The sequence below is a fragment of the Chanos chanos genome, chromosome 6 (genome assembly GCF_902362185.1).
Source record: "Chanos chanos chromosome 6, fChaCha1.1, whole genome shotgun sequence".
NCBI classification, from domain to species: domain Eukaryota; kingdom Metazoa; phylum Chordata; class Actinopteri; order Gonorynchiformes; family Chanidae; genus Chanos; species Chanos chanos.
This window is the reverse complement of record NC_044500.1, coordinates 30,317,476-30,333,112: the sequence shown is the minus strand read 5'-3', so window position 1 is coordinate 30,333,112 and position 15,637 is coordinate 30,317,476. Positions and strand designations below refer to the sequence as shown.

The following is a 15,637-nucleotide window of genomic DNA, read 5'->3' as shown; positions in this document are numbered from 1 at the left end:
TGTTCAACAAGTGTATAAATCAGATAAATTTATTCACAGATTCTGTTTGATTAAAAAGGCAATTTGGAAAATAGATTGTAGATTATCAGCCATTGGTGATTATGGATTTTAGGCCCATTTCCTCTATCAAACTACTACATCATCTGCTGAAGGCTAATATCAGAGCAAGAAGCAAGCTTGACAGAATCTGTACTAGAATAAATATACAACCAACTCTCTTAAACTGCACAAATGTAAGTTTTCTATTGTTTAAAGGAACACTCATACTTTACCCGATGTGGCTTACTTTACAATAATACCTCACTTTGCTTTTAAATGAGTTAAAGATTTTCTGTGAAACCATTTATGTTAACATTTTTAAGGATTACAGTATTTGACTTCACTTGCTTACGGTTCCAGTTTCAGTGATTCTTAATCAAACTGATTACCTGAACTATCATCTTGCAACCTTAACTGCAGCTACAATTTCTGGAGAATATAAGATACAATTCGAAATAGCAGCCCTTATCACTGGTCAGTGCAAAAACAAAACTGGTCAGTGAAAAAAGAAAGCCACAGGCACACAATGGAGTATTCACAAATTAATACACAGCTAATACAGTGGAAGATGAGGTAGGATAAGGTCATCGCAGAATGTTGTTGTTGATAGCATGGAGAGATATTTAATGAGAAAGAAATGTATCAGTGCCATCAGATGGTTCAGGACCCCTAAAAGGCAATGAAATCTTGTCTCCATGTCAAATTTACTATAGCTAACACTGATAAAAATATTTAGCTAAATGTATCAGATTGTAATGTCCCTATCATAATTCTTGCACCCCAGTCTTAGGGACTTTTCTCCGAGAACCTCACTTAAGGCACGTTTATCAGACATATAAATGGCAGTATCACACGTATATCACATATCACACAAATGAAGACTGCATACCTAGGAAAGAACTTATTCAAACCCTTTAAAAGCCCAAAACTAGCACTATTTTTCGATATCAATCAATGTTTACTCAGGTAAGTTAACAGAGGCTAATTACAGTGGTATACCCCCTTTCAGATTATACAGAATGTCAGGAAAGAACTGTGAACTAAATCAAATGCATTTTTCTTATTTGAGGAGTCTACCTATGTCAGTAGAAAGACACATTTCATCCTATCTTAAGCTTTTTTTGTAACCACAGAGCAGCAAGATCTCACTACGTGTGTCCTTTGGCACCATGTTTGAAATTAGTTGGCAGGAAGCGACAAAAATATAAACTTATGTTGACATAAGCGCACAATAAACTCATTCTTGTATGAAAGATGTCATCTGAGGTAAACCATGACTTTGCAATGTTTGTAAAATCCCATGGCTTTGCAATGTTTGTAAAATCATTTCATTTTAGTAGAAATAACATCATGTAGACATACTGTTGAACAGATTACTTCAAGAGATTTGGAAATTGTTTGAAACAGCATGGCACACAGACTGAAAAATAAACGCATATTGAAATTGAGATTTCTGTTATTCTCAGTGACAGGACAGTTGCCGAAATGTATTCAAAATGACATCATGTACTTTTGTCACAATAAAATAAATGTCATAGAGGGAAATGAAAATAAATGACATTTAAAATACTGCATCACCACAGGGCATCTGAGTAAGATGATGACATGGACGAACCAGTATTTTTTGTCTGTTCTCCCCAAATTCTTTCAAAATGCAGTGAGAAACAATCTGTCTGACAGAGGGAGAAAGTGAGTGCAAAGTTTTATGTCTTTCAATGTTTTCCTTCTTTCTTTCTTTCTTTCTTTCTTTCTTTTTTTTTGTTTTGTTTCTTCCTTGTTTTGTTTCTGCATTACGTGTAGAAAGAATTCCTATAGTGTGATGGGAACTTTGTTGGATGCTCTTTTGCCCATTGCAATGTGTTAATCTTTGGCATCAGGCAATATCACATCATTCTTGGTGTTATATTGCCTTACCCTACTGATTTATATGGACCGGATGATTTTGTTTGGAAAATTGGGCCTTATCCAAAAGAACTGAGCAAATTTGTATATACCTCTGTCCATTATGTTTTCTCTCAAACGAAAGGGTGCTTCTAGAATATTAATTAAGGAAAATAGGCCAGTCCTGACTTGGAATGTGATTCTTAAACAAAAATGGAGGCACTGTGTAATAACACTTAAAGTTGCATGGAATTGCAAGATGAACATCGGACCACATTAATTAATTCTGTAAAATAAGAATGCTTTTCTTCCTGCCTGTCCTCTGTGTATCACTGTATATTGTGATTCCTCCTCATAATGAATGATCGTGGATGACAAAGTCCAGATGCCAATGTGGCATTGCAAAGCCTTCAGTGAGTGTATACTGTCAGAGGATAGCATGCTGGGGTATCCTAGTAAGTCTATTACTCCCTTTTGCATGTGATTAGACAGGCAGAGGCTCTGAGCTCTGTCTTTCGTCTGCCACGTGAGAAATGAGACATTTCCAGTTGGAAGTCATGGTTGCTGGCTTAGCCAGACAGCTTCTTTGTCTTAATCTATCAAAGCAAAGAAAGGATTTCTAGCATATTTGATTTTCATGTTTTATGTTGACATAGCACTGAAAAAAACTTCACTGTTGCCTTGCTTTGTAAAAGCACTGTATGTTTTTCACGATGAGTTAAATTGTTTAAGAAATGCTCCTTAAGACATTCAGGATTTTGATCAAGGCAGGTGATAATCCTGATTGAAGATCGTCTTTTCTCATTTCAGTTACTGCAGCCCATCCATCGCTCTGACATGCCCACAATCAAAAGACTCATTCAGACAGTTAATTGTAAGAATGAAAATTATCTTTACTTCAGTCATTATGAGTGACGATTTATTTTTGGTTATTAAAATATTGCATTTTTGCAAATGTGCGTGGTTTTATTTTTCAGTGTATGGGATGCAAAGGACATATTCTACAACAATTTTGCTTTGGGAAGCAAAGTGCTCCAACCCTTTAGAGAGGCTACGATAACCCAAGTCACTATCGGGGTATGAAGTAATTGTCTTAAAAAAAAAAAAAACGAAAAAAAAAACAATATCTGCACCACTGACTAGCCAATCAGTGCTTCTTCAAATGGTGGCAATGCATGAGCGCCTCCTGGAATATCAAATTGCCTAAGCACATTCCATTTCCTTAATGCATACATTAACGAGTGATCTTTTAACAGAAGAGGGAAAATGGCACTGTTGGGCCATTTTAGGGCTTTAATAGTCTGTGGGTTAATGTACAGACCTTTATGAGCATACATTTTCATTTCCTACCTAATTGTTTTGGAAATATACAAATGTGCACAAACAGCTTTCTGACTTGAAATAATTCTTTTTTTTTTTTTCCTTAATAATTTTGATCTTTGTAATGCAGATTTAATACCAGTAGTGGATAGGTGCAGACATTTGTAGGAGTTGGCTTAGAAATGGCAAATATACAGCGTGTAACTGCTTTAGAGAGCCATTTTATTTTAAGGTCTGATGGTATTGGTAAAGTCTATGGTTGGTTGAATATTTGGATCAACAGAGAGAAGCGATGGAGAAAAGAAAATTGTAGACCAATGGTAAAAAGATGAGCAATATGGATAACTCTGCAAAATAAACATTGGAATATCAATATTTTTCATTAAAAAAGAAAATCAATCCCATTTCATGAAATAATAATTTCTTGAAGTAATTTAAAGAAAAACACAAGTGTGTACACATTTATTGTCTTTAACATTTTCTTTTCTTTTTTTCTTTTTTTTAGTCAAAGCCAAACTAACAGTTTTATTCACATTACTTGGAGTTGATGGGCATAATGTAAAAGAAAGTATTATGTTAATTGAACATTTATATGTTGGCTAATTAAAACACTTTCATTGTTATGGAGATTTCTTTTAAGAAACAAGTGTCTGTCCAGTGTAATTTTGCTGCAATTAGAAATGTTCATTATGAAGCTTTGTTTGACAACAAATAGCTAATCCCGTCATCTGACAGGCTTTGATAGGCATGTTAGCCTCCCTTTCAAACCATCTGTCTGGAAAGGGTAGATATGTTATCTACACTATATAATCAGCTGAGGCTACTTTTGCCTTTCGCCTAGTGTAAGAACAAATGTGATTTGATTTTGCTTTGACAAAAAGACGATTGAAATCACAACGTTGTACAGCCCAAGAATGCACAGCGTACTTATCAGCAGTGACAGACATTTTCATCTCTGGGTGGTTGCAATTTATGCAAGAATAATTGTCTGTGAAATAAATCAGTCATGTAGCTCTGATTTTTTTGGATATAGGGTTAAATAAGGTAGATTATGAGGTAAAAAAAAAATGCCTTGATTGTTAGTTTGTAGGTGTTTCTGGTTCACTGGATGAGTGTACTGGCTTATTGGCCAAACAAAACACAGGGCTATATGGATTTACTTTTACGCTATGTGCAAAGCCTGAAGCAAACTGTCTGTACCATGCCAAATCTGTCACTAATTCTGCAATGTTGCCTCCCCTGAGAGGTTGTGATGTCCCTACTGCTTTAAATGTCTTGTCCCTGATCAGACCCATTTTAAACACAGCCACCAACTGGCCGATATTTGATACACCAAACAGATCACCATACCACATGCTGTCATTTTCTTTATGAATATTTCAGCACAAGAGCAAATAATTCAGCCTTCAACAAATGATTTCATATTTTAGTGCTATAGATTACACACCTATGTAATACTATATACATACTATATTGACTAGTATCTTCACTTGAACATACCAACTGATTAACTCAGTAATGAATAAATCATATGCAATGTGATCTCACTTGAGACATCAGGAGAATCATTGGATGTTAAAGGCAGTTCTTTAACGCTATGTAAGGGATACATAGACATAACGCTGTCAGAAAAGGTTTTAATTTACTAACAAATTATGTACTGTTTATGAGTTATAATTGCAATAGACTAGCAGAATGACAAAGCAATATCCATAGATTACACCATGGATTAAACACACTCGTGGAAATGTGGCCCAACCATGGATAAACTGCTGGCATTTGTGACTATGAAATACACAGAATGCTTTTAACATTACAGCCCCTTCCAATATTATTTCAGTGTGATATGGTGAGATGCATTTATAAGATGCATACATTCATCACAGTCTTCATTAGATCTTCATATCAAATGTGGAATCTACTCGCTCAAGAATGAAAGAATGAAATATGTTGAGAATTTTCAACGAATAGAACACAATCATTGTTCTTAGATGAAATTTACAGATTTGCAGGCTCTAACACAGGTTGATTTTCTATTAGTGAGTGAATCAGTGATATTTTATCCTAAATTCACTTAGTTTTTGCATTTTGTGTTTAATGATATAGCATTTTGACATTTCCTACCAGAAAACTCTAAATGATACAATGATACAAATGTTATGATAAACAGGTTGCAATATAATGATTCCTGTGTACTTTGTCAAAATTCAATGTGTAATCTTATATGTTAAAAACACACATCCAGTTACTCACATTATAATCTATAATTCTTTATTTATTTTTCATATAACATATATGGCAATCATGCTTTTTATATAACACCACCTAAAGACATTTATTATATATTTTTTTTTACATAGAATATTTTACATTAGGCCCATGAAACAGTTAGAAATATACAAAACAATATTTTTGACTAAACATATTATCTATTATTTCTATTATAGTTTTTATTTGTTATATTGTTATTATTATTATTATCATTCTTTTTTACATTTCGGAAAGATATGTGCTTTAGTTTCTGAGATCAATGCATTATTGCAGAAAACAGCAAATAATATAAGATTCTTAAACATTTAGACAATAACCTCAATGGTCGTACAGACATTCACAGATACTTTTACACAGTACAGTTATACAACATTGCTTCAGAGAGAAAAACTGCAGAATGGCAACTTTGTACAAAATTCATGGAACTCTTATTGATTGCACATTTTTTTAGTTAGATATCTTTGCAGATGACTAGTATTTCCAGATCCCTGTCACATGTAGCTGCCATAGAAGCAAACTAACTTTGTCCTCACTGTCTTGGTTTCTTGTGGCATTAAAGCTTTATGCTTTCCACCGATGGACTTAAGAAACAGGGATGAAAACAGTCAGTTCTCTCTGTCGTATAGGCCTACGTAAATATATATATATATATATATATATATATATATATATATATTCTTGTCTCTATAATTATTGCCAAAAAATTCCACATATTGAAAGAAAAAAAGAGCTTTCTCTCAGACTCACTGACATGTCATTTCCTTTTTTTTTCCACACACAATGCTGGTATTTCTAATATTCTAAGGTTTATTTCACAAAATGACTTTGGGGGATCCAAAGAAACAGACTATGGCTTTTGCTAAAACTGATTGATTATATATCAGAGGAGATTCTGTAAGTCTAATCATAAGAGTGTAGTTTTTTTTGTTTGTTTGTTTGTTTTCAGGAGAAAATTTTGGTCACTTCCACCATTGTTCCTGAGGTGCAGCTCGCTAATGTAGTAAGCTGGATTAACTTGGGCCAAATGGGCTATCACTGCCAGTGACACCTATCATACCCTGTGCTTTACAGCGGCACAGTGTGGTGCCAGATCATGTCTCAGATCCAGATGTGGTAAGTCTTACACTTTTTATATGAGCATGATTTTGGTCCTTCTCACCCTCACATAGAAAACATCCAAAAATGATCCTTAAAAAATTATTTAAAAAAAAAAAAACAAATATAAAAACAAATAGAAAGTTATCTTCCCTTGGAAAATAAAGACACAATTGTAACAGTCTCACTCAACATGAATCTGCATTTGTGACTAGTCACAGCCAAGAGCTTCATTTAACTCAGCTTCATGCTGACCTTGTGCTTTTTAAGAGATTACTCAAGGACTGAGTGGGAAATTTGTGCTGTAAACGGTTGGGTCTTATGATAATGGTAATAGTCTGGCTACATGTACACACTGGTAGTAAGATTTGGCCTTGCTGACCGTTTACTCTCTCTCTCATAATGGCAGTTACTTCAAATTTGTCACAATGAATTCCGCAGTGCAATGCTAACAATAGGTTGCATTTATGTGCTAACTCACTTTGCCCTATTTTTTTTTTTTTTTTACATTTTTCTGTATTTCTTCAAATACGAGCAAATACAATCTGACTATATTCTAAAATGTCCTTTTTACAATTTTTTTTTAAACATTTTAATAGATTAATTACATTTAAAGATTTTAAATTAGCACAGTAGTGTTGAATCACATTGGGCCTCCAAATTTGAAATTATAATTCAAATGACAGTGAATACTGCGGTTACAATGTGACAGTTTAGAAAGACTAACATTTTGCATAAGAAATACAAACTATCACTAGAACATTGCTGAGTAGTTTGTCCTTTTTTATTCAAAGGAGAAAAAAAAATCAAACAGTTGTAATCAGGTTGGTCACATTTTTCCCCCGGAGGTAGGTGATTATTTTAGACATGGAAGTCCTTGGTTGTGCTCAACCGTGATTACGTTTTTTCTGCATTGACACTAGCCTTTTGATGCAGGATTTTAGATATAAGCCTCCTCAGTGACTGGGTTGGGATTCTCTGGTTGCTGCTCGGGCCCGTTTTCTTGGCTTTTGACCAGTGCTGTTGGCTGAATCATTATTCGTAGACGCTGAAAATCCAGGGAAGTGGAAATTTAAAGAAAAAAAAATAAATCATCAGTCCCCATTCTATGAATTGCAAAGCTAACCTGAAAGCAGATGTAGTTACACAATGGCAGAGCTGAAGAGACACGCAAATGCCTCAAATCAAGACGCTGATTGATTCAATTAGGCAATCAAGGCATAATTGAAGCCAAATTCCATCTTTTGCTTCCCTGTGGGGATAGTTGCTGACTCAAGTGTGCTTGTCTGATATGCTAAAGCAAAGGCAACTCACTGAACTTGGTCTGTCTGCTCAGCATGGAATGACTAGCTGCTGTTACCATGCCATTTTCAGAAAAAACAAAGATGCAGACATTATAAGCCACTGCATTTTATAATCACAGCTCTCTCCAATCAGACTTACATTCATCTGCCACACCAACAATAACAAAGATGGTTTCTGAATTGATATATTGCTTTTCATTATCTATGCAGTCTAAAGTAATCATTGAATCACAGTAGGTATAAACCACTGCTATCTCACCTTTCCAGACTGATTACACCGGGGTAACAATTAGTCTGTGCCCTTACCTCTTTGTACGATCCCTTTAGCGTGAGAAACATATAAACCATGTAACCAGGGATGAGGACCATGGAGGACAAGGCCATACACCAGCCAACACCCTGTCCCCACTTTGGGAACACATAGTTATTCATGGTGAGGGGAACCATCTGAATGGCACTGAAGAGGAATACACCCTGTGACAAAGAAAACAAGGATTTGTCATAGAGCGGATATTATTCTCGGGCAGCGTATAAATATTCACTCATAATTTACTGTTAGACATGATTGGCTTTTTTTCACCTTGTGTTATTATTATTATTATTATCATTATTATTATTATTATTATTATTATTATTATTATTACCTTAGGTTATTATTTTTGAAGCATGTGTTAAATGTAATCAATTTTAAGCAAAACAAAAGAGTACTTACAGCCACAATCAGGGGAGTAAAGACAACCCAACAGAGTTTCCACCAAATGCAAGGCTTGTATCCAATCATCTCTTTGATATTGTCATAGAATTTATTGACACCTGACAGAAGCAAAACATAAAAAAAACATGCAGAATGTACCATACTGTTAAGTAATGCATGAAAATTGAGAAGACATCCACTTCATTTAAAATTATTACTACTAAGACATTTGGGACCTGGAAGCACTTGATAAATGCAAATGAGAATCGTGTAGTAGTTTTGCATAATCAAGCCCATCATGCAGAACAATTAAGATTCTACAGATTCATAGACATTCAAATGAACTTACGGAGGAAATGAGTCTGGCACAGAGATTAGCATGAATTATAAGAATCTTTGATTGTAATGCATTGTGTTATGCCAGGATATTGCGGTTACTGAAGCCAGTGATTTTCCTCAGCATGTACTTAAAGCGTTTTTGCTGAGACTGTTTTCAATTATTTTCAATTTTATGAGCACACTGACAAAAATGTCTCACTGAGTTAATCATACAGTCTGCCATTTAACAGTATCATGTTGTAACTTCATTGGATACTTCACAGCGGATTGGGATATAAATATTCAAACTATTTGCTCTTTGACTCTTGGCAGTCGCGATTGTTTGAGGTACATTTTAGAAGAAAGACTCTTACCATAGAACCAGGATATGGAGATACACTCAAAGAATACCAGGAATAGCAAGCACATTCCACTAGCAGAGTAGTAGTCAAACAGTTTGAACACATATAGGCCTCCCTATGGACAAAAGAATCACCTAGATCAGTTTAGATAATATCAGAATCACCCAGGTCAAGTACACATGTACCACACTGTTTGCACTGAGACTACAGCAGCCATAACTGGTGGTGCATCACAAAGCATTTCAGAGCTGGGTAAGGTTATGAAATGATAAGACCAGTGACTTGTGCTTATAACAGGTTGGGGGAGTGCAAGCTGGTTGTCAGGGTGTTGAAAACTAAAAGTCAGAGCCGTGTTCCAAACATTTGGTGAGGGAACAAGTGCTAGTGGCAGTGCAGCAATGTGCAGAGGTGATATTGAAACTCTAGACCTGGAAGGTTTGTGCTGTTCACACGGTTCATTTGGTCATCATAAACTGGTCCAGTAAAAAATCATCCTTAGAAATCAATTTACAAATGAATTAATTTGTTTGTAAGGGAACTGTACAAAAGTCAGCATTTGTGTCATAAAGCTTGTGATCGTACCCAACAGCTAGTCTCTGTTCATGCCTCTTTCACCATATCTTAGATTTAAATTTATGATTGTCAATCAGCACACAAACATGTCAAATTCAGCATCTTCCGGTTATGGAAGTTAACATGAGACACTTTATAAATTCAGTAGACTTTCTGTAAAATGAAACACTTTCAGAAAAATGCAAGGATTAACCTATCATTGTAAATCTTTTATAAACTTGTGAAGAGGTCATTAGCATCCAGACTGATAGCACGAAAACCCATTAACTGATTTAGAAGAAGAACATTCAACTAGAGTGGAGGAAAAGAGACGTTTGCCACTTCAAAAGCTATCAAAACTGGGTGACTTGAAAGGCTTTTGGTGCTTCTATTTTAAAACTCTATCATAAATGCTGAAGAAATAAATCAGCATCACGTTGTGCCGTGCCATCCCTTGGACTGAGATGAACCCATGCTCAGCTGTTGGAGTAATGCATATACATCTCTTACCTGGGTGATGTTTGACAAGCCAATCACATATGACACGAGGCAGACGACAGCGATGAAGAGCTCTCTTCGCCCTCTCAGCAAGCGAGGGAACTCATCCACCAGAGCGGTAATGAAGCCCTCAACTGTACAAAACTGTTAGAGCAAGAACAAGGTGAAGACACAATAAGAGTAGAGATGGATGGGTTTAAACAGTATGTGTGCATTCCTCATCATATGACCCTTTCTAAAACTGCTTCTACTTTCTCTAAACAGCATGGATGAGTAATGTTTGTACAATGCCTAGTCACAGTTAACCGATCCTCAGTGCAGTATTCAGAGTTGCCATTGCCTTGGAACAGATTATTTTATATCGAATAATTAACTAAATCATAAAACATACAGATACCATCCATACCCAAGTCAGTTCCTCTCACTTTTGTCAATATGACAATCATTCACTCACTCTCATTATCTACATACATATGTTTATATCTATATCTATATGTGTGTGTGTGTGTGTATGAGAGGGAGATGGAGAGAGAGAGAGAGAGAGAGAGAGTCGGTTTATATTTGTTGTAACTGCTTTACTTCCCAGCATTCAGCATTTTTTAGGCAAAGAAAATCATTATGGATGAAAACAGGAGGAGCAATCACAGTGTCTTTTACTTATTATTTACCTGGCTGTCAATCCCAAGCATAAGCAGCATTGAAAAGAACAAAATTGCCCAGAGTGGTGAAATGGGTAGCTGTGTTACTGCCTCTGGATATGCCAAGAAAGCCAGTCCTGGACCTGAGGAAATAAATGATAAAAAAAAAAATCAAACATTTCATTTTCCTATTTCTTTCAACATTTTGATGTGAGTTTTAACCTGGAGGTTTGGGTTTAAATGACTGAAGTTTTTCCTTAGTTAGATATAATTTTCGAGACTTCAAAGAAAGCTATTTCTACTGGAAAATGGATATCAATTGCAATTACCTGATGCAGCTACATCAGCAATTGGCCTCTTTGTTATGTGGGCCATGAAACCGACAATGGAGAAAATGACAAAGCCAGCGAACATGCTTGTGAAGGAGTTGATGCAACAGACAATGACAGAATCCCTGTGGAGAAGACAAAAGCATGGTGTGTTATTGCTAAACAGCATATTGATCCCTTACCTATCAGCGTTCCTCAGTCGAATTTGTCAGAATTTGCTTTGTACCTTTCAGTACAGCACAGTCATCATTCCCCCCTCCTTTTAACCTCAAATAAGACGGTCAATTAATCTGACGTACTTGTATCTGTATTACATACAGACATGCAGCCAGAGCCATTGTCATTTAAACATCTTTAAACCTTTCCTATATTTGCTGCATACTTGTAAACGTTGTTATTGAAGGGGTTATAGCTGCCAAGTGCAATCAAAGAACCCAAGCCCAATCCATAGGAGAAGAAGATCTGGGTTGCTGCATCCAGCCACACCTGACAGAATAAAGAAAACTAGATTGTAAAAAAAAAAATATGGCACAATACATGTGTCACTTTGAGTTTGGTAATTATGAAATATTGTACCTCTGATTCTTTCAGTTTGCTGAATTCTGGCGTGATGTAAAACAAGATACCCTCTTTCGCTCCAGGCAGTGTAACGCCACGGAAGAACAGAATAAGTAGCATGAAATACGGATATGTAGCAGAGAAGTACACCACCTAAAAAAAAAAAAGAAATACAGTATGTTCACTTGAAATAAACAGAAAAAATGCTCAAATTCATGTTGAGTAATAACACACAAAAAGATTATTTGCATCAGAACTCCCATCAAAGATCTTAATACAGGATGCCAAATAATTAAAATTTTGAAAATAATTAATCTGCTAATTACTACATCAAAGTAGGGAAAATTACAAATTTATCTTAGAAGTAGAATTAAATAGGCCAATGATCAAATGCCATGATACGAGGAAAGGTATTATCACCTAGATTTCAATCAGTTTTTGAAGATTATGACAGGATTGTTTGGATGTTACCTAAGCTACAGGAAAGCGTATGGTGGCAAAGACATCCTTACCTTCCCAGTCCAACCAACACCCTTCCAGATACAGAAGTAGACCAGGACCCACGCAATGGCTAGTGTTATTGCTAGTGGCACTCTGAGCTCTCCAGGTTCCTCCAGCCCACTACTCATCTGATGCACATTACGTCTACAAGACCACAGGGAAACAAATATTACAGATCTACATTATGCCTATAATATCAGAAAAGCTACTACTTTTATGTTATGTCATCCAGGCCAAACAGAAATTCTCATTGCCAATGCGTATCATGTCAGCCACAGTCAACAGTGGGCCAAAGAGGAACAATTGGTGCCTCTCTACAACAGCCCCAGTTTTGTTTCAAATCAATGGAACAAAAGCTTAACTGTTGTGGATGCATGCAAACTAGAATCCTTGAACCAAAATCTTATCTGAGCGAAAAAAAAAAACAGGACATGTCCATACTCCCAGAACTCCACAACTGCACTGGTCATATTGGAGGTATTTGCCAGCGAGTAGTTTGAAAAACAATTCTCAGTATTCCAGGGATTGTTACATGACTTCCACGGGAGGTCCTGAAACAGCAATATGTAGGATTTGAATCAGTTTCATGACTTAGTCTGACATCTGACAAACTAGACCATGTTTCATACAGCTTTTCTGATCCTTTTGTCTAAAGAAAAGACAGACTATTTGATGCCCTGTGTTCAAACCCACTTAATAACAGAAATGGAAGCCACTGGAAACCCATACTTACTGTTGTGAATGAGTTATATAAGTAGTAAATTGCCCAAGCAATGATGACTATGTAGTATATGTTAAGCCAGAAAGAAAGAACTGCAGCAGCCAGGCCAACACCTGAGAGGGATTATGGAAATATGGAAATTGTAGAAATTACACACATGGTGCAGACAAGGCTAGTTAATTTAAAAATGCAGATGATGGCTCATTTGGCATATATTTTTGGTGGTGTTTAGGGATTTTATTTATTTATTTTAAATTTTTTTGCCCCAGCCAAAGCGACAGCGTCAACACAGATTAAAAATACTGCTTTGCTAATTGGTCACCGATTATGCAATTATGTAACGTATTCGTATTACCTTTGAACATTGGAGCGAGTTTCCACACTCCAAGTCCGCCAATCGACGTGTACTGACCAAGAGAGGTCTCCAGGAGAAACAAGGGTACTCCAGCAAATATGAGGGTCAAAAAGTAAGGAATCAAGAAGGCTCCTAAATAGGAATTAAACGGCAAAATAAAGTATGTATGATTAAAACTTGAATATTTTCATTTGCCATTTTTCATTATTAAAATATTCCACAATTTGAATATTTTAAATTCAGTGCGCTTCCACTGAGGTTCGCGCGCAGGATGGCGCACCCTCGAGCATAAAAGGAAGGGGGAAAAGATTAGTAAGAAAAAAAAAAATCATGACCCACTGAAATTATTTAATTAACCACCGGAACAAATTCACTCAATGAGGGATGTAGTTTTGAAATTCCTTTTGTTTAGTAAGTCGGAAAAGTGCCAGCAGCTCGAGTTTACCTCCGCCGTTCTTTCCACAAAGGTACGGAAATCTCCAGACATTGCCCAGTCCAATTGCGTAACCAACACAAGACAGAAGAAAGTCAAATTTCCCAGCCCACGTTTCTCTGTCAGGAAGATCTTTTTTCTTCTGGACTTTGACAACCAGTGTTTTGGGTTTATCATTGGTGGTAGGCGCTTCATTCACCTCCGTTAAAACGTGTCCATCCGATGCTTTTGTACCATTTGTCGCCATATCTCTGGGTTTGGCAGAGGTCCTGGCCGACGGACGGGATATTTCAGCACCAGTCCACGTAGACAGCAGTTTCGCGGTTCGTTACCCAACCTTGGGACCGTCTACAGGGCGGGAAATTGGGAGAGGCAAAAACAACCTGTGAAGTGGTCGAGTCACAAACCTAGGAAGGAAATAGAGATTTTTTTGAGTCGCAAGAGCTCATGGGTACACACAGCAATGTACTTTATATACATAAGACATTCAGCCGACATTCGATGGTACAAACCATGTACAAATCATGTTCTTTATTAGGCGCAACAATTTAAGGTAAGCGGAGTCAAATTTAGCGATACTTGAGGTGCGCACCGGAGAAACGGAGCACCAGTGCGTTTTCTCTCATTTGTATCAGAACAGTGGTGATAACTATTTAAACAATTTGATGAAAAAGACTGTCTGGCGACTTTGTATCAAACACCTGGTAATCTTCCAGCACCTGTATAGTTTGTTCTGAAGTATAGACAAGCTCAAAAGAAACCAAATCCATTTGATTGCGCAGTTTGCTGGAAACGGCAACGGTGATTCCGCGACACCGGAATGTTTAAATGAACCCGTCAGACAAAATAATCATCAGTTGTTTGTTTAATAATTCATTTCGCGATTGCTGACTAATGTCGATTTAAAAGATTTTTATAAACATGTGTGATGCAGCCCAGCGTAAAAGTGGCCGAAGGACGAGACTACACGTTTTTTTTCCAATCTAAGGATCTCAGGTGCTAATTATGCATCGTGTTTATGAGTGATAAATTCTATTCCAGTTAACATTTAAAAAAAAAAAGTATTTTCGCGTTTGTAATTGTTTTAAAAGCGGCAGTGTATTGCGCGACCGTCAAGACGCACCGGTGTGTGCGCCACGATGAGCTTTAAGCGCTACTTTGATCCACTCCTTTATATTCAGTTAATAAGCAAAATGAGTCATCCTAGTTTTGCACGGCACTTTCGGTTGCCGACGCCGTGTTTTTTAAATGTCTACATCTTAACACAGGGAATGCGCGCTCGCTTCTAAAGCACCCGACAAACCAAGCAGTGGCAATAACTAGAAAAACAACTTGCATTTAGGCTTTCCTTCTGTTCTGAAATGTATCTGTATTTTAAAAAAAAAATAACAATGTGCAAGTGTAATGTATGATTATAGGAGGCAATTTACTTACAGTGAATCTTATGCCGGCCACAGTTTAGCTTTTCGAGAGTATCCGCTGTTTCTTGCTGAAGTTGCACACTTGGAATTTCACTGACGCGTTCCAAAGCCAAATGTTTCCATTAAGATTCTGGACAAACTGTTATCCTGGAAGGAAAGATGAACAAATGTTTCGTTGCGTTCGTTGCCTGGTGCTGTCCAAAAGAGTGGTGCTGAAGATGAGGGGAAACAACACGAAAGAGGAGCAGCTTCGCCTTGTACCGCCGTCTACCATCAGCAACCAGAGATGTTACATGAAGCACAAATCCCCACTCTCATCTACATAGCGTCAATGTCATCTGAAAGTC

General features: G+C 36.6%; 1 protein-coding gene across 1 annotated transcript; it reads right to left on the bottom strand.

Annotated features, from left to right (window-relative positions):
- Positions 1-7,546: 7,546 nt before the first annotated feature.
- Positions 7,547-14,116, bottom strand: slc6a1b (solute carrier family 6 member 1b). The gene is made up of 14 exons (XM_030777851.1): positions 13,882-14,116; positions 13,437-13,568; positions 13,094-13,194; positions 12,802-12,911; positions 12,372-12,504; positions 11,878-12,012; positions 11,684-11,787; positions 11,302-11,426; positions 11,003-11,115; positions 10,347-10,478; positions 9,297-9,399; positions 8,623-8,723; positions 8,217-8,384; positions 7,547-7,654 (listed from the first exon to the last, which is right to left on the bottom strand). The coding sequence occupies exons 1-14, from the start codon at positions 14,114-14,116 to the stop codon at positions 7,547-7,549; spliced, it is 1,800 nt and encodes a 599-aa protein (XP_030633711.1).
- Between the last annotated feature and the right edge of the window lie 1,521 nt (positions 14,117-15,637).